At 39.3% G+C, this 22,058-nt stretch overlaps 4 protein-coding genes and 1 pseudogene across 8 annotated transcripts; 3 read left to right on the plus strand and 2 right to left on the minus strand.

The window, feature by feature from the left end:
- The first annotated feature begins 1,258 nt into the window (after window positions 1-1,258).
- LOC137939246 (zinc finger CCCH domain-containing protein 32-like) lies at window positions 1,259-5,133 on the plus strand. Its single transcript, XM_068784481.1, has 3 exons — window positions 1,259-1,515; window positions 2,639-2,749; window positions 2,868-5,133. The coding sequence occupies exons 1-3, from the start codon at window positions 1,414-1,416 to the stop codon at window positions 4,797-4,799; spliced, it is 2,145 nt and encodes a 714-aa protein (XP_068640582.1). The 5' UTR covers window positions 1,259-1,413; the 3' UTR covers window positions 4,800-5,133.
- Window positions 5,134-6,182: 1,049 nt separating this feature from the next.
- Window positions 6,183-11,191, minus strand: LOC137939303 (DNA-directed RNA polymerase II subunit 4-like). Its single transcript, XM_068784581.1, has 6 exons — window positions 11,039-11,191; window positions 10,669-10,777; window positions 10,488-10,565; window positions 10,111-10,144; window positions 9,966-10,034; window positions 6,183-6,462 (listed from the first exon to the last, which is right to left on the minus strand). The coding sequence occupies exons 1-6, from the start codon at window positions 11,085-11,087 to the stop codon at window positions 6,385-6,387; spliced, it is 417 nt and encodes a 138-aa protein (XP_068640682.1). The 5' UTR covers window positions 11,088-11,191; the 3' UTR covers window positions 6,183-6,384.
- On the minus strand, window positions 7,242-8,572 carry LOC137939318 (tubulin alpha chain-like; annotated as a pseudogene).
- A 202-nt stretch (window positions 11,192-11,393) lies between the features above and the next one.
- Window positions 11,394-16,362, plus strand: LOC137938598 (uncharacterized). Of its 4 annotated transcripts, XM_068783557.1 has the most exons (8): window positions 11,394-11,734; window positions 11,814-11,862; window positions 11,983-12,040; window positions 12,177-12,386; window positions 13,062-13,200; window positions 14,965-15,060; window positions 15,290-15,347; window positions 16,169-16,223. In XM_068783557.1, the coding sequence occupies exons 4-7, from the start codon at window positions 12,337-12,339 to the stop codon at window positions 15,344-15,346; spliced, it is 342 nt and encodes a 113-aa protein (XP_068639658.1). In that variant the 5' UTR covers window positions 11,394-11,734; window positions 11,814-11,862; window positions 11,983-12,040; window positions 12,177-12,336; the 3' UTR covers window position 15,347; window positions 16,169-16,223. The 4 variants fall into 4 exon arrangements, with proteins under 4 accessions (XP_068639658.1, XP_068639655.1, XP_068639656.1 ...); XM_068783554.1 differs by lacking the exon at window positions 15,290-15,347 and having other exon boundaries at window positions 16,169-16,362; XM_068783555.1 differs by lacking the exon at window positions 15,290-15,347 and having other exon boundaries at window positions 12,177-12,242; window positions 16,169-16,362.
- Window positions 16,363-16,373: 11 nt separating this feature from the next.
- LOC137938597 (protein SLOW GREEN 1, chloroplastic) lies at window positions 16,374-21,932 on the plus strand. Of its 2 annotated transcripts, XM_068783552.1 has the most exons (9): window positions 16,374-16,708; window positions 16,855-17,016; window positions 17,265-17,327; window positions 17,410-17,492; window positions 17,796-17,921; window positions 18,101-18,355; window positions 18,972-19,527; window positions 19,719-19,910; window positions 20,010-21,932. In XM_068783552.1, exon 9 carries the CDS (start codon window positions 20,755-20,757, stop codon window positions 21,718-21,720), a length of 966 nt encoding a protein of 321 aa, XP_068639653.1. In that variant the 5' UTR covers window positions 16,374-16,708; window positions 16,855-17,016; window positions 17,265-17,327; window positions 17,410-17,492; window positions 17,796-17,921; window positions 18,101-18,355; window positions 18,972-19,527; window positions 19,719-19,910; window positions 20,010-20,754; the 3' UTR covers window positions 21,721-21,932. The 2 variants fall into 2 exon arrangements, with proteins under 2 accessions (XP_068639653.1, XP_068639654.1); XM_068783553.1 differs by lacking the exons at window positions 16,374-16,708; window positions 16,855-17,016; window positions 17,265-17,327; ... (1 more) ...; window positions 17,796-17,921; window positions 18,101-18,355 and adding an exon at window positions 18,775-18,971 and having other exon boundaries at window positions 19,085-19,910.
- Window positions 21,933-22,058: the final 126 nt, after the last annotated feature.

A 22,058-nucleotide genomic window follows, 5' to 3' on the forward strand; every position in this document is an offset into this window, starting at 1 on the left:
TACGACTTAAGAGACTTGTTGTTTAGTACATTATTGATCTATATGTGGCAGTTAGTCATTCAGGTCATTTTCTTGCGCAGCTCCAGTAAAATTACACTTGTGCAATTTTAATCCTCTTAAAAGGAAGAGATTTATAAGAGGTGAAACCTACTTTTAATTAAACGAAGTGCTGGATATTGCTAGAAGTAGCCCACTTCCAGTGACTACAGGGCCGTTGTCTGCTAATCAGTTCAGCTTTACTGATTCCGGGATTTGGAGCAATTTGACAAACCCCACTTGAGCTTCATGTGCTACCTGTTGTACACCATTGGCAGCTTATATGGTTTTGCTGTCGATGATTGCAGTGTTTCCTGAAAAAACATCTATGGTTTCAATAATTAGAACCTTGCTATGATGATACGACTGTTGGGGAAATTGGGTTCATGGTGCACCTCTTGTGGGTGTCTATCTGATGTTTGAAACCCAAGTTGGGTTGGAACTCGGAGCGGATTGGTGACGATTTAGAAAGGCCAGTATGAGCAAAAGAATAATGTTTTTATAAAACTAGAACTGTTAGTGGTAAAAATATTACGGGAAAGAGTAAAGTCATTGTTTACTTGTCCTGTTTTATTAGATTAATCTGTATGTAGGGTTAGCTATTCCCTTTAACGAGATTGACGCTACTATCAAATTGAAGGGTCCAATAAAACGTAAACTGATCTATTTGCCAAAGTTACCTGCGGGAAATGGTTTAATAAATAGCTGCATTTAGGGTAACCGGAACAGCTCTAACGAGTGCTTAAATACCGTTTAGCAATATGAAAAGTTACAAGTCTTACGACCATGTTACATGGTTAACCTAGTTTTATATATCTGATTCTTGAAGTTCAATTTGGCAAGAGCCTCACATTGGTTTTTTCACTATTTGTTAAGTTTGTAAAAAACCTGAGCTGACTACAAAACAGCCTGATTCTGTTTCAACTTGGTTCAATGGTAAGATGGGTATAATTTTTTATATATTATTAGTACAAAATTAAATAACTATTGTTTGAGCCGCCTATTAGTCATCCCTAAAGAAATTTTAAATTACTGCCACCCCTATTTATAAAAATTTCTCTCTTTTAAGAAAAATAAGATTTTTTTTTAAAACAATTGAAGTAATTAAGAGTTTTCAGGGGTAATGTGGACTTTCCCACGTTAAAATAAGAAAGGGAAAAGGTGCGGGACTTTAAAACAACTAATTGGGAAACTCTTCTTTTCGCAAGTTTATCTGTGAGAGGCGAGAGCTATCTTTCTCTCTTCGTTACGTTCTCTGAGCTCCCTCTCTCTTCCCTCTCAGGGCGTTTGATCTGGTGGTACATCAGATCGTGCCTCCCAAACCTTATCCTCCTTTTCTGATTCGACCCGTCAATCCGTTCGAGTCTGGAGGCGATCATGGCATCGGTGTCGACGGATCCCATCAGCGCCGAGGATGAAGCCACAAAGCGGAACACCGATTGCGTCTACTTCCTGGCTTCGCCTTTGACCTGCAAAAAGGTGTGTTTCTTGTAGGGTTTCTAGGGTTTTAGATTTTTTGGTTTTCTTGATCTAATTTAGGAGTTCCACGATCTGGGGTGGTGCAGCTAGCTGCGTCTTTCTTTTTGAGGGTTTGGACTATTTACTAGATTTCCAGGATTATCGGAATCTTTTTATTGTTCTGTCGTGTATTTTGGGATAGACTAAGCCTTTGATATGTAGTTTCTTGTCGTGAATGAAGTTGTCCGCGTTTTCCGTTCATGAAGGACTTGAGGGCTTTATGTTTTCTGATGACTGAGTGATCCACGCATAAATCAGAAGAAACAAAAGTTGAATTATCGAAACTTTGGAGACACTAGGATCACTGGGTTAGATTAGAACATATATAGCGGTGCAGGGGTTTTGAAATTTGGTGGCACGGTTTAGGTGATTTTATCCTCGAAAGTACACGTGCATTTTTGTTTCCTTAGGAATTTTACGAGGAGTGATACTGATTTGTAGATACATTCCCATGTTTGGAACTTCTTGTTGTGTGATTTTTTTGGTCAGTGGGGATATGTATTAGGGTTTAACATCTTGCTACAAAATTTTAACGGTTTTGGCTCTATTTTCGACTGTATCTACTGACCTTTATACTTTTGAAAGCTTTCAGTTCAGTTTGGTTAGAAAACTCTCTTTTACATGTGTGTGTATACGCTTTCCTTCTAATGGTGGTGGACTTTGCTTATACTTTGTCAGTTTATGCGTTCATATTCCGTTTTGTGCTGGTCCTCAATGTTTTTAAATCCACTTGGTGCCCATATTAGATGCCCCTTCTGCCTGCTCTGGCAAGTTCGGGGCTGCGTTCTGGTGGACTGCCAGTGGTAGGCTAATGTTCTTCCATATAAACTTACTACTGATTGTGGACTGAATAAAGGTAGAGATGCTAGTTGACTATTAAATTTGGGCTTCTTACACAGTTGTACTTTGATTATACTAAGGAAAGTGGCTTGCTATCAATTTTAATAAGTATTTTGTATCAGTTGGTTGTTATCTGGAGTTCTCTGTTATTTTTCTGTTGTATTTTGCTGATGCAGCCAACTAATGTGATCTTTTGTACTAACAGCATCAATTATATTTCTAATATCTCTCTTCCACTCATTAGGGAAGTGAATGTGAGTATCGCCATAGTGAAAGTGCTAGGATGAATCCTAGGGACTGCTGGTACTGGTTGAATGGGAACTGCTTGAATCCAAAGTGTTCATTCCGGCATCCGGTTGGTTTCTTCTTGCTTATTCGAATTGTGGATTTCTTGTTTTCTGTACAGCATATACATGAATTATCTTTTCATATTGTCCTATTTATGGTATATAAGTCTAATAATCTTTTTGCAGCCTCTTGATGGCTTCTTAGGGACTTCTGGTGGCCCTACATCTGCTGGATCCTCTGGGCCTGCCCCACAGATTGCACCATCTATGCCAATGCCAGTGGTCTCACAAGCAGCTGGGTCCTATGGTGCAAATAAACAAAATGTCGTTTGCTTTTATTTCCAGAAGGGGCACTGTCTAAAGGGTGACCGATGTTCTTTCCTACATGGCCCACTCCAGATTGGCAACATGGCCCCTGCCCAGTCCCAGCCTTCAAATATGGCTAACCCTGTCACTGAACGCCCACAGAATTTGATGAAGACTGTTGGAATCATAACAAAGTGTACATCTGAACTGAAGCTCCCACAAGTAAATTTGGAAAAATCAGTTGAAGTGCTGCCACCTACAGAGGATGAATTCATACCCAACAATGAATTGCTGCTGAAGAAAAATATGCCTCTTGCCTCAATAAACAAAGAGCTCCATGTATCAAAACAATACAGTATTCCAGTCATCAATGGGAATGGAGGTAGGAACAGTAGTCGTGCTTCACAGCAGTTGGAGGAGCGTTATCAGAATGGCAGGGAGGGAGATGAATTTTTGCGTGAGTCATCTCCCGGTTTTGATGTTCTTGTGGACAATGAGCTTGAAGATTCCAACTATTATCATAATGAGGATGAGCTAGAAAGGAATCCTGGTCCAGGGGGGAGGGATTTTAACAAACATGGGTATACACTATCATCTGAAATTAAATTTGATAAAGAGCCCTCTAAGGAATTCAATGACTATGATCAGTATGGACGGTCGCACAATCACTATGGCTGGGAGCATAATCATCTTTCTTCATCTGAAAGGGTTTTAGAGAGATCATCCATGTCGGCAATGGAGAGAAGGGGCGTACTGAAACCTGAAAGCCCTGATAAAGTTGATCGGTCAGACCTACGATATATGCTATCCAAACAGAGAAATATTAATGGGTCAAAATTGGCTAGTGGTACTGATCTGCTTGGTGAGTACCATAAGAGGGAGGAACGATTTGTTGGTGAGCAGAGACACACCTCCCACTCTCGCAGAGACCAAAGGCATTTTCCTCATGAAACATCTAGAAGTAGCCGCTTGCAAGGCAGATTAAAGCTTCCAGAGAGACCTCAGAGTGATGACTCAAGTGATGTATATTCTGATAGAGAGAATGAAAGAGGGAGAAACCGTGGAAGATTGTCACCTGATCAAGCAATATCATCTTACCAAGGAGGGCATTACCATGGTAGACTAAACCAGATACAGGAAGACTTCCCAACAGAAAGAAGAAGTAACCGAGGCTCTTCAGTGAGAAGAGAAGGGGTGGATACTCTAGGCTTTGAAGGACCAAAAAGCCTTGCAGAACTGAAAGGAGCCAAGGTTTCTGGCAAAGGTGATGAACAGACCACAAACAGTGCAGGTGCTACCATGAAGGTAGGAAAGGTGTTGGGCCATCAAGAACCTGAAGAGTCTCTTTCATTTGAGGGTCCAAAGCCTCTGAGTGTGATTCTGAAGAGAAAGAGGGCTGCATCTTCAGAGAACGGTGCAGATTCTGCCAGTGGTGAGGAAAGCAACCAGAGGCAAAAAGTTGATCGTCCTTTGGAGTCCAAAGTTAAAGTTGCCAATATTACTGGTGGTGAAGAGCCTCGGGCTACAGTCAATATTGCTGGAGCAGTAAATGAAGATGGTCTTATCTCTGCTGAGGGTGATGAATTTGCTGATGGAGGTCAATCTTTGGATCAGAAAGGGGAGGAAGGTGAAGTGGATGAAGGGAACTATGAGAACATAGGGGAGGATCAGGAATGTGAAGCTTATGATCAGAGAGATGGGGAAGATGATTATGAGATAGTTGAGGGTGGGGAATATAAACCAGAAGATGAATACTACGAGGATGAAGATGAAGAGGATTTTGCTAGAAAGATTGGAGTAATGATGTCCTGAAAGATTGATGTTCTACGCCATTAGAAGCCGTGAGAACATCTTAAAATCTTATTAAATATTTGGTGTTGGCTGTGAATGGCTTGTGAATGAGGCTGCTGCGTGTTTTCTGCCCCGACGTCGTCAATGCCTGTTCCTTGTATGAGATAATTGACAGTCGAAGATAGAAGGGTTTTTTAGACTAGACCTGAAAAACTGCCCTTGTTTCTTTAGTCCTTTTGGGTTCTCAGATTGTATTACTTGCTTCCTGTTGAACAGATCCATGAATCTTTATTTGGTCATCTGTACGAATTGTATGGATGAAGGGCTTAATGACAATCCATCTCTGTATCTCTTCCACGCCTATAAAATTTTTGCTCGAGCAATTGTGTTGGTGTCTGGACTTTTTTGTTCTCTGCATTATGGAAATGAGGCTTCATATATACATTTCTTTTCCCACTATCTTGATTCTTTTGAGTTGTTTAGTTGGGCGTGTAAATATTCGAATGACATATAACAATCGTTCTCTTGTTTTTCAGTTTGACTTGGGAGTTTTAATTTTTTTTACCTTTTTTTTTCAAATTTTTTAAAGAGCTCAACTCTGGATTTCTTCTTAATGTGCCAATATAAAATTTAAACTTTTAGACTACTTTCCTATAGTTCTATGCAAATTACTCAGAAGTTTTGTCTTACATCAGTTCTTATCTTTGTCTCACCTTGGAAAATGAAACGAAAGTATTAGCAGAACTGTGTGTTAATCTTTGACGAGTGAAATCACTCCATTTTAGACAATTCTTTTGGTGAATTCGTACTTGTGTTTTTCACGTTTCTGTCTGTTCTCAAGTCGTTTTTGTCCAGTTTTATGTAGGGTAAATTTTCTAAACAACTTTCAGTGGCCTGTTTTCAATTTCTTTTTGTCATTTTATTACAATGGGTTTATACCTGGACCCTTGGCACATTTTCAAAAATCCTTACAAAGTAGTATTAACTGATTAATAATAATAGACTTGACTTGATCAAATGATTTGAACGACAGATTAGCTTCCAATGGAATCCAATTAAATCTTGCTATAACTTTCTGGCTCAAAGTGAGAGGCTTCCTACAAAATTGTAGAAAGGTCTCAGGTCAATTTCCGAAACAGGTTATAAGGAGACGAGTTTCTGATACCCATTTTGTGACTAGACCAAATTTTGGCAGGTTATAAGATGGATATTCCTTTGATGTCTACTAATCAAAATCTTTTCATAAATGTTGTACATATAAGCTATGAAACCTGAAATGCTTGTAGAAAACCAATACAGCAATTTAAAGCTCGATATAAAAAAATGTAACTTCTATCTGGTTGAAATAGAACATTCACTTAACTATGATGATCTATCTCCAGATAGCAGCCTAAAGTACTCTGCTTTTCCTCCAATTTCCCTCTTTTATTACCCTTTACTGAAATGCAGAATGACAATATTTCAATTTTCAAGGATCACTGCAGATAATTTGAAGGGATTTAAACTAAAAGGTCCAAAATACCTCTTCTGAGTGCTATAAAATCTCAAAAAAATTAAAACAGCCTCCTCAATTCCTTTGGCACAGTAGGCCGGAAAACTCTGAACCTTATTCAAATTTCTTGATCAGTGAAAGGTCGTTCAACATTGTCTCAATAGCTTCCTCATTCTGAAACCTTCCTTTGGTCTGCAAAACAGAATGATAAGATTAAGAAACGCAGCTGAGACGGCAGATGCTTGCTGGAAGTTAAAAACCCAGTCTGTTTTGTATAGCTTACCGTGTGATTAACATACATCAAAACAAAAACAAAAATATGTCTAAAACACTTCAACAAATGAAGATTTGTATACGACTAGCTCATCCTACAGGATACTGTAACAAATTTTCTGGTTGGAAATGGTAACAGCCTAGAAAATTATAGGAGGTTGATGGTTGCATACATCTGGAGTACTTGATTGCTGGATAGCTTTGAGACATGGCAGTGTCAAAAAGGGGAAGTTAATTAGGTGGTTGCGGTGCTAGCGGACTCCATAAATGAGTCATTGTATGTGGAAGCCAAGCAAATAAAACAAAAACAAGTTGGTCATTTAAGGATTAAGCAGATTTAAGGAAAATGTATTAAATTGGGTCCAAGGCCTATCCCAAAATGACTAGCCAACTTAGGAAACATTTTTCCCAACTAATAAACTCATAATCTTTGTACTTACTAATTCATGTGGGACTGTTCTTTAACACTCCCCCTCACGTGTAGGCCCCTTTTTGTGGCTCTACAAGTGGATAATTTTAGGTTTAGGCCCTCTTTTGTAGCTCTACAAGTGGATAGTTTAGGTGTAGGCCCTCTTTTGTGGCTCAGCAAGTGGATAGTTTAGGTGTAGGCCCTCTTTTGTGGCTCAGCAAGTGGATAGTTTAGGTGTAAGCCCACATACGAGTACCTGCTCTGATACCATGTAAAGTTGGGTCCCAGATCAACAAAGACTGCACATGGAACATGTTTGCCAGTACCTGTCTCACTAAAGAAGGTGTTGAAGGCATCCTCTTCTCCACCCACAATTTTGTCACTTGGCATTTGACCATCAGGCTGGATGTCATGCTCCAGGCAGTAAAGCTCCCAACAGGCATTGCCGACCTGAATACCGGCTTGGCCAATGTGGATCGATACACTCTCTCATTTTTGAAATCGAGGGAGTAGGAAACACAAATGAGAAACGAGAGTGGGGAACCAAGCCACAGGGCAGACGTTTGTGATGCCTTGTATTCAACTTCACATGGTATCAAAGCAGGTACTCATATGTGGGCCTACACCTAAACTATCCACTTGTAGAGCCACAAAAGAGGGTCTACTCCTAAACTATCCACTTCTAGAGCCACAAAAGAAGGCCTACACCTAAACAATCCACTTGTAAAGCCACAAAAGAAGGCCTACACCTAAATTATCCACTTGTAGAGTCACAAAAGAGGGCCTATACCTAAAATTATCAACTTGTAAAGCCACAACTGCGTTAACATCCTTGGGGACAACATCACCTTGATACATGAGGCAGCAAGCCATGTACTTCCCATGACGAGGATCACACTTGGCCATCATAGATGATGGTTCAAATGCAGAGTTGGTGATCTCAGCCATAGACAACTGCTCATGGTAGGCCTTCTCAGCAGAAATGACTGGAGCATACGAGGACAACATGAAGTGAATCCTAGGGTAAGGCACAAGATTGGTCTGGAACTTGGTAACATCCACATTGAGGGCTCCATCAAACCTCAGAGAGGCAGTGAGGGAGGAGATCACCTGAGAGACAAGTTGGTTCAGGTTTGTGTATGTAGGTCTCTCAATGTCAAGGGATCAGCGGCAGATGTCATAGATAGTCCCATTATCAAGGAAAACATCCACATCAATGTGTTCCAGAAGAGAGTGGGTGAAAAGAACACTGTTGTAAAGCTTGACCATAGAAGTTGAGACCTGAGGAGAAGGGTAGACAGTAAATCCAAGTTTTGACTTCTTTCCATAATCAACAGAGAGACGCTCCAGTAGAAGGGAACCAAGCACAGACCCAGTGCCCCCACCAACAGCATTGAACACTAAGAAGCCCTGGAGGCCTGTGCAATTGTCTGCAAGTTTACGAATTCGATCCAAGCAGAGATCAACAATCTCTTTTCCAATTGTGTAGTGACAACGGGCAAAGTTGTTGGCAGCATCCTCCTTGCCACTGATGAGCTGCTCGGGATGGAAGAGCTAGCGATATGTACTGCTACGGACTTCATCAATGATAGTTCTTATGTAGTCTGCCTTTCTATGCATTAAGGAACCATACACTGCTAGTAATAGATACTTGTATGCATAGTAATGGTACTCCAGATGATAAAACTACTTATACCTACATATAAGTCCTTTTTTAAACTTTTGGATATATGTTATGATGAGCTGTGATTCTTGATTCCTTATGTCAATTGTTTGAGCAAGGTATCAACTAAAATTCTCGCAATATTATGAAAAAGCATAGGCTTCAAGCACACCAAATTCAAATATATTGCACGGTTTGGATTTTGGACCGGATCCCTCAATCGCAAGATTTACTTTACCCAAATCTAATTAAACCTCTTACAAAGTCACTTAGGGTTTGTTTGGAAAATAAAAGAAAAGAAAATGAGAATTTGACCATTATTATTCCCAAAAATAGTTAGTGAAAAGGAGAATTTGATCATTATCTCATTTTTACTAACTATTTTGGGGAATAATAATGGTCAAATTCTCATTTTATTTTCTTTTATTTTCTAGGGTTTCCAAACAGATCCTTAAAAAATGGATGCAGTGCATCTGATGCTAGTAACAGACTTAATCTGCTATGAAGGTACTAACAGTCCTAACAGGGATTTCATGGGTGTTTAGTCAGGGTTGGTGATGTCAGAGTAGTTTCGTCCACTCTTGTAGGCGGTAGTTTTTCGCACCTAACAGATCGATCTGTTGGGTTGTATTGGCTAGCCGCTGTCATAGTATCAGAGCTGGGCACGCTACGTCCCGCATTTGAATCCCGTGAGAGGCGGTCAAGAATGGGCGGGGTGGGTGTCAGAGTGGTTCCGTCCACTCTTGTAGGCGGTAGCTTTCCGCACCTAACAGATGGGTCTATTGGGTTGTATTGGCTAGCCACTGACTGATCTGTTAGGTGCGGAAAGCTACCGCCTACAAGAGTGGACGGAACCACTCTGACAGGTGAATCATGTTTTATCTCCACTATGCCATGAAAGTACTTCCAAGATGCCCTTTCAGCTTGTTGAGTGTGTATCACTACAGTTACTTATAGACACTTCTTCCCCACTATGCCAATTCAAGAGCTTCCAAATGGAATTAAAAATAAATCTACAACTAGAACATTGGTCTATTGGTTTATTGCTACTGAAAACATGTATAATCAACCACATTTGATAACTACCTATTTCGATTTGATAAAGCTGTTATTTAACATTTGCAAGTAACTTACAGCTAATTCACAATAGTAGTAAATAAATGAAACCAATTTTACCAAATGCCTAGGCTGTTCTAACACTTATTCGAACAGCTTATTAAATTGTAGATCATACGCTTGCTGAATTTATCTTCATGCTTGTAAAGTATCAAACTGTAGAAAACAACTAGGTAGGCAGAAACCGGATGCATTGTGAATCACACACAAGATACCATGCATATGAGGTTATACCTTGAGAGAAGGAACCATAGCTATGGCTTCCTCCACTGTTTCAGGGCTTAGGTTGCCCAAAACACAAAGCTGCAAAACAGAAATCACAATGATAAGAACAAAAACTTTCTGTCTCATAAAGCTTCCAAAAATCTTATAAACATACCTCAAACTCAGCCAGCTTGTGTCGACTAAGAATTCTGCGTTTGGTGGTTAAGAATCACTTTCACAAGAAGAATATAAAATATTGTGTTGAACAATAGAAAGCGTGCCTCACTAGATCAGAAGCCAGTCCTTCTATTTTGGATAGGATTTCTACTTCATGCCATGTTTGGTAATCCATGGATTCAGTTTCTAAGCATGATTAAACATACTCTAATCAAACCCAACAACAAATCCAGAACATGATTGACTTTCTACTAACCAACTAATCAGAAAAAAATATGAAGAGAAGAAGGAACCTTCCAAAACCTTTCATGACAATTACAATGTTTGAAATCCAAGACAAAGAAGTTCCAATAGTAGCAGAAAATAGAAGGATACTCTCTAACTTGTCTCACAGCATCAGGATTTTTATAGCGACTGAAGCGCTTCACGTACTGTTGTGATTTCTCAAACACTCTGTCAACACATGAAAATCATGATTTAACCCCCATACTCTTCACGAAAGAAACACAGAGACAAACGCGAGCTCTTTTGAGCGGATAAAATTGTTTTCACTCACTGAGAGACTTGGTTCAAATGTTCATCAGACATCTGTTGTAGCTGCTCGTACCTCCTCTCAAGTATCAACGAGACTTCACAGTTCATCAAACATTTCGCCTTCAGAAACTCTGAAAGAAGAATCCACTACGTTAAATTCCAAATCAAGTCCACCTCAATGAACCAGAGAATTGTGACCGTTCATACTATTAATATGAAATCTTCCAACTCCTGTTCTCACCAATATTGCATCTCAACGTAAAATTAAATAAACAAAGAAAGAGAAAGGGTAAAATTGGTACCCCAGAACGTTAACAAGGGTCAAGATCATTGAACACAGCATAATGAATCAATGATCAACATTGAATAACAAGATAGAATCTGTAGCTCACCATCACCAATCTTCAACTCCGCGGCATTCTCTTCCTCTTCTCCAGACATCCTCGATCTCAAAAAACTTGTTAAAGGCGGTCGATCCCCTCCTTTACCAGCTCCACAAGTCGCTTTTTCCCTCAGCTCAGAGTTCAAGCGCTCTGGACAGCCAAGGACGGAGAAAATCGACAGAACATATAGCAGTATATATTCTGCAAATAAAACAAAGAAATGGCACGTTCGTAAATATACAAAATAAATATCAGAGACACGTGTAATATTTTTATTGGCTAAAACAATGTTACCAGTTATACAGGAAATCCGGTTTATATTCCCAGAGCTCTTCGCAGTCCCCTTCAATTCCGCCCTCGGCCAGCCTTCCCTCGTTCCGAGAAAGTAGCCATTTTTTGCTTTCTCTATTTCAGTTGAACACGGTGTTACATGGATTAGGGAGTGTTAAGGAATAATACCTCGAAGATTAGTGAGATCATAACTAATCATTTTGGGATACGTTTTGGACCTGACTTCACATACGGCAGTGGCGATAACTCAAGGAGAAGTTCGGTTGATTTACATTGCTTTCATTCGGAATTCTGTGTAGCATTGAGGAGATTTTGCGGCAGGGAGATCTATATGGTGTGCATTTCCGTTTCCATCCAAGTACACTGTCTTCATCTCACTCGGAAGCTCTAAAGGCCTACCATACACAGAACCGTGTGAGTCCCGTTTTTGCCAGATTAGTACTTACATTTTGGTTTGGAGAAATAAGATGTAGTTTGTTATTTTGTGTTACAGATGGACAGCTCCTCGTCAGTTGCATTTTTGTTCTTGGGGGTCGTCGCAAGTAAACTCCTTTTCTTCTATCTTTGCAATGTTGGTTTTGTTTTTACATGTTCATGGTTAATTGGGAGTTAATGGGCATTTTGGTTTACTGGAAATTTGATGGATATGCATAACTGTTTAGGTGCGTAATAGTATTGTGGAAGGACTGGAATTTCCCCGATCATTTACTACTTTGGAAGGTACTACTGTTATTCTCTGTACCGGCTGCTGGATGGGCATGTTTATGTATTAAAAAGTATTCAGCGATCGAATGGTAGTTAACTTTGTTTTTATTTTTTATTTTTTATTTTTTATTTTTTTTCTTTTGTCACTCAGTCATGGAGTTGAGTTGCAGAAAATGGCCATTCCCAGCATGAAACACAGTCCAATTGGTCTGTGCAGGTGGAAATTGTTGATGCACACTGATCAAGAGAGAGAGATAGGGCCTCCAATCTGCTTGACAGTGCTGTAAATGGACTGAGCTCCTTAGGAGCTGATGATTTTGTTTCTATTCTCAATTATTGTGCTAAGTCTCTTGATCCTTTGGTATGCAAAGTTGAATTTTTTGTGGCGTTTAGATGGGATTCGTCTTAAGTTTTGATGCATATTTTTTGGGAAAAAGTGTTCAGGGCAACTGGTTTTAGTTTTTTATCCCAAACGAAAGTAATCCTTTCCATATAAAAAAGAAAAAGAAAAAGGCCCTGTGACTAATTGAAAAACAGAGTTCAAAAGAGTTTCAAAATCCCATGACCCGCTACATATGGTGGATCATGTCCTTGAACACATTCATTGGGGTTTTGAGCTCTGAAGTTCATAACTCTTGTCGTTATCCATGGATTTTCTCCAAAGGTCAATGTACAAAAAATAGGAAGAAGACCTGGTTAGACCTTGTTGCCTTGGTGTCTTTTTAAGTTCACTCATTTTGGTCACAAAATGGTGAAATTGCACTACTATGCTCCCCTTATTTGGTTCCTCACACGACTACTCTACTTGCTGAACCTATTTGCTCACTAAAGAATTTCATAATTAGCCTGCTAGATTGCAATCAATACCCTGTAATGTATCCTTTTATTGGCCTCAGGTTTATTCCTCGTCATTTATTTGTTTGCTTTCTCTTTCCAAAGCTCTGAGCATATCCGTGAGATTTCTGTTAGGTTCTGCTTGTTCTATGCTTTAATATCTAAAGCTGATTCAGTAAATGGTCATTTTTGTGTGGTGTAGTGAATTAGCGGAGATATTTCTTCACATGCAGTTTGCGATGGAGACATGGAAAGCTATGGACAGAAAAGACATACACATGAACAGAAAATGTTCCATGTTCATCATTCGAGCTCTCAGTAAATGTGGTTACCTCAAAGAGGTATTTCTAATCTTTTTTATATTTTCTTAATGTATTGCATCTATTGGGTAATGCCTAGGTAGGAATACTTGTCTTTCGCACTGGCCTGCACACCAAAAAGAAAAAAGTGGTTGAGAAACTAAATTCACTATTGTGGTCCTTAAAAAAGTTTTCATCTGTTTGCTCATTCGAAGGATAAAATAATGTGAATGGAGAACTGCTCAAGAAATCTCCTGGAATGCAAATGAACCTTTTTTATATAGAACTGTAGGTGCACCAAGTGGATTTTCAGCTAGTTGTGCTTCTATGATGATTTATCTCTATTGGTGGGTTGACCTATACTCTCTGGATGTTAAGCTTATCTCCAGGCATATGATTGGCTTTCTTTCCTTGGTGGAAATCATTCTTTTGGTCTCATACTTCCCATGTACAACAGTTTCTTGAATGGATGTGTTGTACAGAAAAACTGTCTATGCTGACTTAGGTTGATGGAGACATAGCTATCAGGAAAACCTGAAATAACTTATTGGGAGCTTCTCAAGGTTCGCACGGTCATATTTCCTCCACTTCACATGCTTTTTGCTGGATGTCATTCTTCCAGGGCCATTTTCTATAGTTTGCTACATGGTGTTACTAGGTTGTTACAAACATGTATTGGATGAAAGTTTCGTAGTCTTTCAAATAAATATTTATTTCGACTTTTCAACAGCTTGCAGTTGGCAGCAAAATCTATCTGCAGTCCATGAGATCCGGAAAGAACACACCAAATACTACAACCCCAGCATAATTTCCCTCCGAAAATTTATTTGTTCCTTTACTAGGTTGGGTGTTCTGAATTCTGGTTGTGAGGCATTGCAACGTATGGTGGTTTTGGCTCTCCAGCAAAGTACCTCTTTGAGGGTTTCTCCTGAAGAGCGATTCCAATCATCAGGGCTTGACATACCTATACCCACAAATAACTCTTTCTTGGACAATAAGAAATTTGAGGAATGTGACACTGAAAGCAGCCAAGATTTTAGACTAAACTGTATAAGATGTATCGACTGACAGAAGTAAGGTCATTTATGGCCAGAAAGAGAGTATAGAATGATGGTGAAAGTTTGCAAATACGAAGCTTGTTTGGAGCTAAAGTAGAGGATTTGACTGATGTTATTCTGCTCAGAGGGGGAACTAAGGGTAATATTTGCTGTCACATTCCTCAAGATAGGGCAAATTTAACTGTTATGAAGGTCTTGAGATGATCTTATAGTGACGTAATACATATGTGTGACCACAATGAAAAGTGAGCTGACTGAGTTTTTGTTTTTATAGGTATATTTATAATTAATGTTATAAGTATTTTGCATGAGGAAGAAAATGCCCATATGTATACATATATAACTATTTCACATGAGAACCCTCTTATTCCCTTGGGAGGCACTTAAAACTTCTGTCCTGAAATCTCCTTTCTCAATTGTCTTCAAGAGAAAAAATATGTATCGGTGACCATTTGTAGGGTTGGTATCAAAGATGGAAGGCCTATTTTTTGGTATGGCCTCTCCTTTGGCACTTCTTCAGGTGACAGTAAAAATTGCTTGTTATCAGGCTGAACATGAACACATCCTTTGACTTATTAACATTGTTTCCTTTTTTCTTTCTAATTTACTTTTTGCTAACTGGAGACTTCATTTCTTTTTACAAAACATTTATACTGGATGTAAACGAACTGCATGCATTCACTATTTCAAAAAAAAAAAAAAAAAAACTGCATGCATTCCTGTGAAGTGCTGGCTTGGTTGTTTGCAGATGAAAGGCCTTGGTTTAGAACCATCACAACATACATTTGATGGCTTTGTGAAAGCTGTGATTCCGGAAAGAGGTGTCAATTATAGCATAAAAGTGGTGAGTGCTAAGAAATTGATTAGATGTTCCATCTTGTGTAAAAGCAGTTCTTTTTTTATATTTTCTAGTTCCAGTTATCTTCATCTTTAATCATTCAAGGGACTTCATTTTTAGTAGATGTAAGACAGGCAGATATTCCTCTCTTTGGAGATGGAAGTATAGATTCGAAGAGATTGTTGACATCTATTCCACTTCTATAATCTGTGTCCCTGACAGCATACTCTTTCAGGTCTCCCATTTGTATCCCAGATGGTTTAGACATGTGGCTCTGAGTAGCTCTGGTTGAGGTTTTCCTCTTCTTCTCATTATGAGTTTAATCTTTAAAATAGAGCTGCTCATATTTTCAAGAAGAAAAAAAAAAAGATAGAGGAAAAGATATTTTTGACACATTTAACAAAAAGAGATATTTGTCACTGAATCATGCGTAACTGCTCTCAAAAAAATATAAAAATACTAGTCTCCTCAGGAATTTCTCTCCTTTGGTGGTTTTTGCATGGCAAATGAGTAAAATTGGCTGGAATAAACTTTTAGTGCCTATGTTCTTTTTCTAATTATTTAAATACGCTCAGTTTTTCATAAATAAACCGTATATCCTATTTTAAAAGCTTCTCCAGCCTCTTTGTTGAAGGTGGGAGATGGGGCAGTTTCTTGTCAGTTCCCTTTTAAGTGTATGGCTAACCTTCTCCCACCAGAAATTTTGTGCAGAAAATAAGCTTATTTTTCAGGTTTTCCATTTGTTTTGAAACACTAATGACCATGAAGAAATAGATTTCTGCTACAAACAAAAAAAAGATGACAGGATTCATTATTGTTTTTGTATATCTGTTAAAACATAAGTACTGTTTTCCTCAAAATAGCATAAAGTGATTACATACAATCATTACTTGTTTGCGGCATGACTTGATAGAAACTTAAGAAAACTGTATGTCTCACAAGATCTTTGTGTTCTCAGAAATTATGTGCCTGTTTGTATTGATACTTCTTGGGATATTCTAAAATTCTGAGAAGACATCTTAATGGTGTGATATACACTCTCATATTGTTCATATTATGTAAGTGAAGGCAATCTTGAAGCCCTATAATGCAACTCTTGCAATAATCTCTGTAGGTTACAGCAGAGCCCTTGAGCTGGATTTGGCTGAAACTATGCTGGATCAAATCAGTGAGAATCAAGCAAAGCAAGTTTATCCCTTTAATGCTTTACTTTCTGCATGTGATGCCATAGTAGCTTTCTGTGTTTTGTGCGAAAATATTGTTACTTGTCTGAATCCTGATGTTCATTACTAAATCTAGCACTAGAATAGATACAAGTAGTTTATGCTACATTAACTGGTATTATAGTTAACAACGTCTATGCTTTGCCATGGATAGTCCTTGTTTTTTTTTCCCCTTGTCCTTTTCTATACAATGAAGTTGTCACTTTTAATATCTTGAAATCAGCCCACTGGAGACTGGAGACATTTCCATGCTTGAGTTTCGCAGAGTATGTCAAAACTAACATGTTTAAATCATCTAGCCTGATTGCTGTTCTATCTCTCTTTTGTTTACATTTCACAGCTCCACCAGGATTAGTTCAGATGCCACTTGTGTAGTCAATGTTTTGTGTACCAAAGTGAGGTAACATTTGGACAGTTCTGGCTTTCTGAAGGTGAATAAGTTTTAGGGTCAGTAATGAATTAGTAGGCTCAACTCTACTAGTTATCTCTAAGTTCTGGTCCCAAGCCTACTTCAGGCTCTGGCACTGCCATATATGAATCAATTCCTATTCTGATGAGGTATGGTAAAATCATGTAGGATTCAGATATCCTTGTCCTAAAAGTGTTTGAATAAGAAGCAGATGCATGGCTGCTCCAATTTTTAGATGAAGCTTAGTAAAGAGGTGACAACATCTCTCTTGAATATGATGCTAATCATGCATGGTCAGGGTACCTATGCCACTGCTGCAGACAGATAAAGGTTCTCAAATGTCTCTAGCATCTTTATTTGTAAATTAAAACTCCTCTTAGACTTTTTTCATTTTTTTATATTTTTTATATTTCATTTTAAGGACGAAAGGTTTTTGCTATACGTTCTATATACCTTTTTCATAGAAACTTCTCAAAAAAAAAAAAAAATTGTATTTTTTGTATGCTTCTTGGTTTCTTACATATTCATTTAAGTTTTAAAAAACTTATTTATTCATTTATTTATTCGCTGTCGTGCAGGATTAACCTGAAAGTGCAATTTGTGTGTTGGCCAAAATGAAGCAGCTGAACATTAAGTCTGATGTGAGGACATATGAGCTGCTTTATTCCTTCTTTGGTAAAGTGAATGCTCCTTATGAAAATGGAAATATGTTGTCCATGGCAGATGCTAGAAAGATGATACATGCTATATAGATGGATATGTCGAGAAGAGGTGTGGAGGACACTTACATGTCAATGAAGAACTTGGTAAGCAGCATCACATAGTTATAGTAGCAGTTAATGGCTAAGAACTTTGGAAATCTGAGAGCTGGTTAAATGTTGAACTCACAACCATTTTAGTAATTCTGATATGCCCACAAACACACTACAGACTCTTTTCACACCATTCCATTATAACTGATATAGCTTTGTTCTTTTAATCATAATGGTAGAAATAACGTTTAAATAAGTTCCTCTTTTTTTGTCTGTCATCTAATTAAGATAAAATTTAAATATAAGCTATTTGTATACTATTTACTTGAGTTATCTTTTCTGATTACACTTTTTCAGATGAAAGCCCTTGGTGATGAGGGCACATAGTAAGGGAGCTGTTGGAACTGGTTCCACCATGCTAACACTTACTCAGCTACTCTTCTTTACAACATAGTGCTGCATGCTCTTGTTGAATGCACCGAAGTAAGTGCACCATACTACATAAATTCTTCTCTAAATTTTGTGAGTTTTGTAATGATTTCTCTTTTCCTGTCTTTTTGTCTGTCTCCTACCAAAAGGATGTTGTTCTGTTAAAGTTCTTGATCATTTTATATTCCCATCACAGGATTTAACTCTTCCTTCGGATACTTCCCTAAATGCAGGTTCCCTTGGCTTATGATACTTTCAGAAAAATGAAATTACGTAATTTTCCACATGATGCTGCTACATACAATATCATGATTGATTCTTGTAGCTGTCTAAGATGTTTTTTTTGTTTTTGAGAGGGAAGTAAACAGAATACCACGAGACCAAACGGCCTTAGGTAGCTGTCTAAGATGTTACAACACTGTTGTGCGCCTTTCTTTCTTTGATGCTGCAGGATGGGTTCCTTTCAGATACATGAAGGACTCATGAAGGTTTCCTCTAACCTTCCTGGCCCTCAGAATGTGATATATTCATTTGTGGTTGTGGAATAGTTTTTTGTGCATTTTGTTTTGTCATATGATTAGTTACTATTTTTCTTCGAAAAAAGAAAAGAAAGGGATAATAACTGTAGTTAATATTCATTCTTAGAGATTTCTAAGGCATTTCCTGTAACAAGTCATGTTGAGATGTCAGGGTCATAAGCCAATATAGAGGTTAAGACGTGTTATATCTGGGAATCATTTATAACATTTCATTTTTCTCTCAGATTTTTTAGCAAATGAGCATTTTGAAGCAACATTGTATCTTTTGAACCAAGCAATTAAAGAAGGTATTCAACCTGATGTGCTATTATTCAACACCGTTCTTGAAAAAGCTAGTGTAACGGTAAAGTCTTGACAAGCAGCACACATACTATTAAATTTCTTGTACGTGTCTGCAGTGCTATGGCTGCTGACATGTAGATTTGTAGGGTCAAATCAACATTATTGAGCATATCACTGAGCAAATGCATCAAGCAAAAGTCTGCCTGACCCATCAACCTGTGTTTATGTGTTCTCTGCTTATGTTAACCAAGACTTTGTTAACACGGCCATGGAGGCATTGCAGGTGCTGAGCTTAACAATGATTTCAGAAGATGAGAACGTTCTTGAAGAGAAACGAGTCAATTTTGGGATCTTATTTTGAATGATGACACTAACACTGAATTACGGATAGTACAGTTCTTCAAGTGCTCCGAGGAGCTTCCTGCTGAAGCACTCTTGAATCTAAGATGGTGTGCAATTAATGGGTTCTTTATTTCTTGGGCACCCAGCAAAAGTTGATGGGCGAGAAGGCTTTCTTCTACCTATGGTGTAAGGAGAGCTTTTTGAAACTCAGCAAGTAAACTTGTCAGATTGCACAAAAGCCTTCTCCAACTGTGCATTCCTCTGAGTAACGGTCTCAGGTGCAACTTAAGCCAGCAAAGAGAGTTGAAGTGACTCTGAAGCCTTCAGAGAAGGCGATGAGAAATTTCAAGGTTTAGCGAATCAGCATTCAAATCCCTATCAAGCCCCAAGAATGCAGCAAGATTAGTTAATACTTCCTTTCTGGAGGAGGGGATGGGCTCCCCAGCGCATGTCAATGTATTACAGGGCATCATGATCTCTCATGATGGCATTACTCCGTATGTTTATTTATTGATTGGACTCAGAGACCATCTGTTGGTCTTGGAAATTTTGTTGTGTTACCAAGCATTTCTCACGTAATAAGTGAGCATAAAACCACTTGAATTGGAGAAGCTTTTCTGGAGAGTGATCTCAGAATGCTAAAGATCATTTACTACTTTCTGATCTATTTGCCTTTTACTTATTGCAGCCAACAAATCCTGCAAAAGTATTGCATTGAATACGGTGCTCCCTATTTGAGAGAAACCTCCAAGTTCTGTTCAGAGTGTGGCTTCAAGAGGCCGGGAACTTAATGCTTTTTTCCCACCGCACAATCCTATTTGTTGGTTCCTGGTATGCCTAACAGAGTTGCATCAAGTCGTGCAATATACCTAACAGTTGGGTAGGACACCAACATGTACTAATTGTCTGCATCTTATTTAAAAGCCTGTAAAGTGTCATCTTCATTGTAAACTGATTTCTATAATGTCTTTTTTTCCAGGTTTTTACCTTTTGTTGCTCGTTGCTTATTTATCCATGTATCGATATTCCCTGTTCAAATCACATTGGCATATCCTGGCTGGGGGCTGATGCAGGTTTTCGTTTGTGCGAAGCCTTGGGTTCAGACCAGATGATAAAGTTATAATCAATTCCAGAGTGCAAGAACACTTAATCCGCTGGGAATTTCAAAAGCCCAGGTTGCAGTCTTATAACATGAGGAAGTATTGGAAAGCTTTACGGCCTTCTCCTGTTGTAAGATTGAAAATGAAGCTAAGAAGAACGCGGAGGAAGAAGATAAGTGTGGTTGTTGAAGTGGGTGTGACGCTCACAGGTGATGTCCTCTGATCCTCTGATCACCACCTACCTCTTCTAAAATCTGGTTATCCGATGGCTCTCTCCCAGTTGGTTGTGCTGGATTGGGTCTGGATTCGGGGCAAGTTCGAGGGGCGAGCATGAAATAGTGAGTGTTACCCATGTTTACCAAATGAATTGGATTAGCTTCTGGAATGGATATGGTTTTTTTGTTAGGTTCAATGTCAGTCTTTAAATGGATCCAATCTGCTAGATAATCGGACTTCCATTGGCGGGGCCATTCCTCCTCCTCTGCTGCTCATCTAAAGGCCAAGGGCGTGAGTGTCTATGTACAGATCCATCCCTCCTTTAATTTAGCCCCTTCGCGACTATAAGTCAACCAACGTCGAAAACCCTAACATACCAGTCGCCTTTGCCCAAAACCCTGCTTCCAGATGGCTTCTTTGACGAGAGGAGCACTCATCCATGGCGACAACAGACCCCTCTTACTCCCCATTTCTGCCTCTGCAAAATCCGTTTCTCTTTCTATGCGTTTCCCTCTGGCAACGCAGGTTTCCGCAAGGGGTAGGGTTTTCGCAGGTTATAATCCGAGCGGCGAAGAGAGTCCGTTGTTTCGTAAGATCAAAACCGCTTCTTCGGCTCTGATACTCTCCGCCACGACTGCTCTACTCATCGGGAGATTTGCCAACGTTCCCGCGAGGGCGGAGCCTCCGCTACCGGTGGCGGAGGAGAAGGTCGAGAGAGAAGAAGAGGTGTCCGAGTCGCCGCTTTCTGAATTCCTGGAATCGCATTCTGAAGCCGTGGAGGGCTTGAAATCGCTTCTCCAGCGGAAACTGGAGGACGGTGAAGACGCTGAGGCGCTGAAGATATTGAAACGATTGGTGTCCGCTCAGCCTAACGAGCTCCAGTGGAAATTCCTCAAGGCGAGACTTCTCAACGAATTGGGGGAACTCGACGAGTCGCGGAAGGTGTTCGAGGAAATTCTAGCTGTTAGCCCGCTCTCTTTCGAAGCCTTGTTCGAGAACGCCCTCTTGATGGACAAGTGCGGTGAAGGCGAGGCTGTGATTGAACGGCTCGAGGAAGCCCTGGGAATTGCCAGAGAAGAAAATAAAGCGAAAGAAGCTCGTGACGTGAGGCTTATCATGGCGCAGATTCAGTATCTACAGAAGCACGTAGACGAGGCCTTGAAGAGCTACGAGGAGCTAGCTAAGGAGGATCCCAGAGATTTCAGGCCTTACTTCTGCCAAGGTGTTATTTACAGTCTACTAGATCGTAACGAAGAGGCGAGAGAACGATTCTCCAAGTACCATGAACTCTCCCCGAAGAAGTTTGATGTGGAGGGATTCCTGCAGACGCCTCTGTCGAGGATGAAGATCTTCGAAACTCAACCCGAAAACTGAAAAACCCATTTCGGAATAAACTGGAAGAGGTATGTGCGTGTACCTCTGTAAAATTTTGTTGTGTTAGTTAACATGAGGCTCACTACTGAAAATAAATGTGAGAGAACTCCACAGGGTTCAGATTCTAAAACAGACGCCCGATTCCAAGTGGGTGTTATCTACGTGTAATTTCATTTACGAATTCTTAAGTGGATCTTGTCATCTTTCTCTTCTGGGATCATCCCCAGTTCTGTTGACTACCTGAAAATTTTACGCAAAAAGCATTTTCTATCCGATTAATGGATGGTAAAACTTGAAAATTTGGAAGTCCCCTTCGATTCCTGCTCGAGCTCTGTTAT

This window comes from Aristolochia californica, unplaced genomic scaffold, assembly GCF_029961685.1.
Source record: "Aristolochia californica isolate CCGP_79_NKW_82.1479 unplaced genomic scaffold, dmAriCali1.0.hap1 SCAF_8, whole genome shotgun sequence".
In the NCBI taxonomy this organism is placed as follows: Eukaryota; Viridiplantae; Streptophyta; class Magnoliopsida; order Piperales; family Aristolochiaceae; genus Aristolochia; species Aristolochia californica.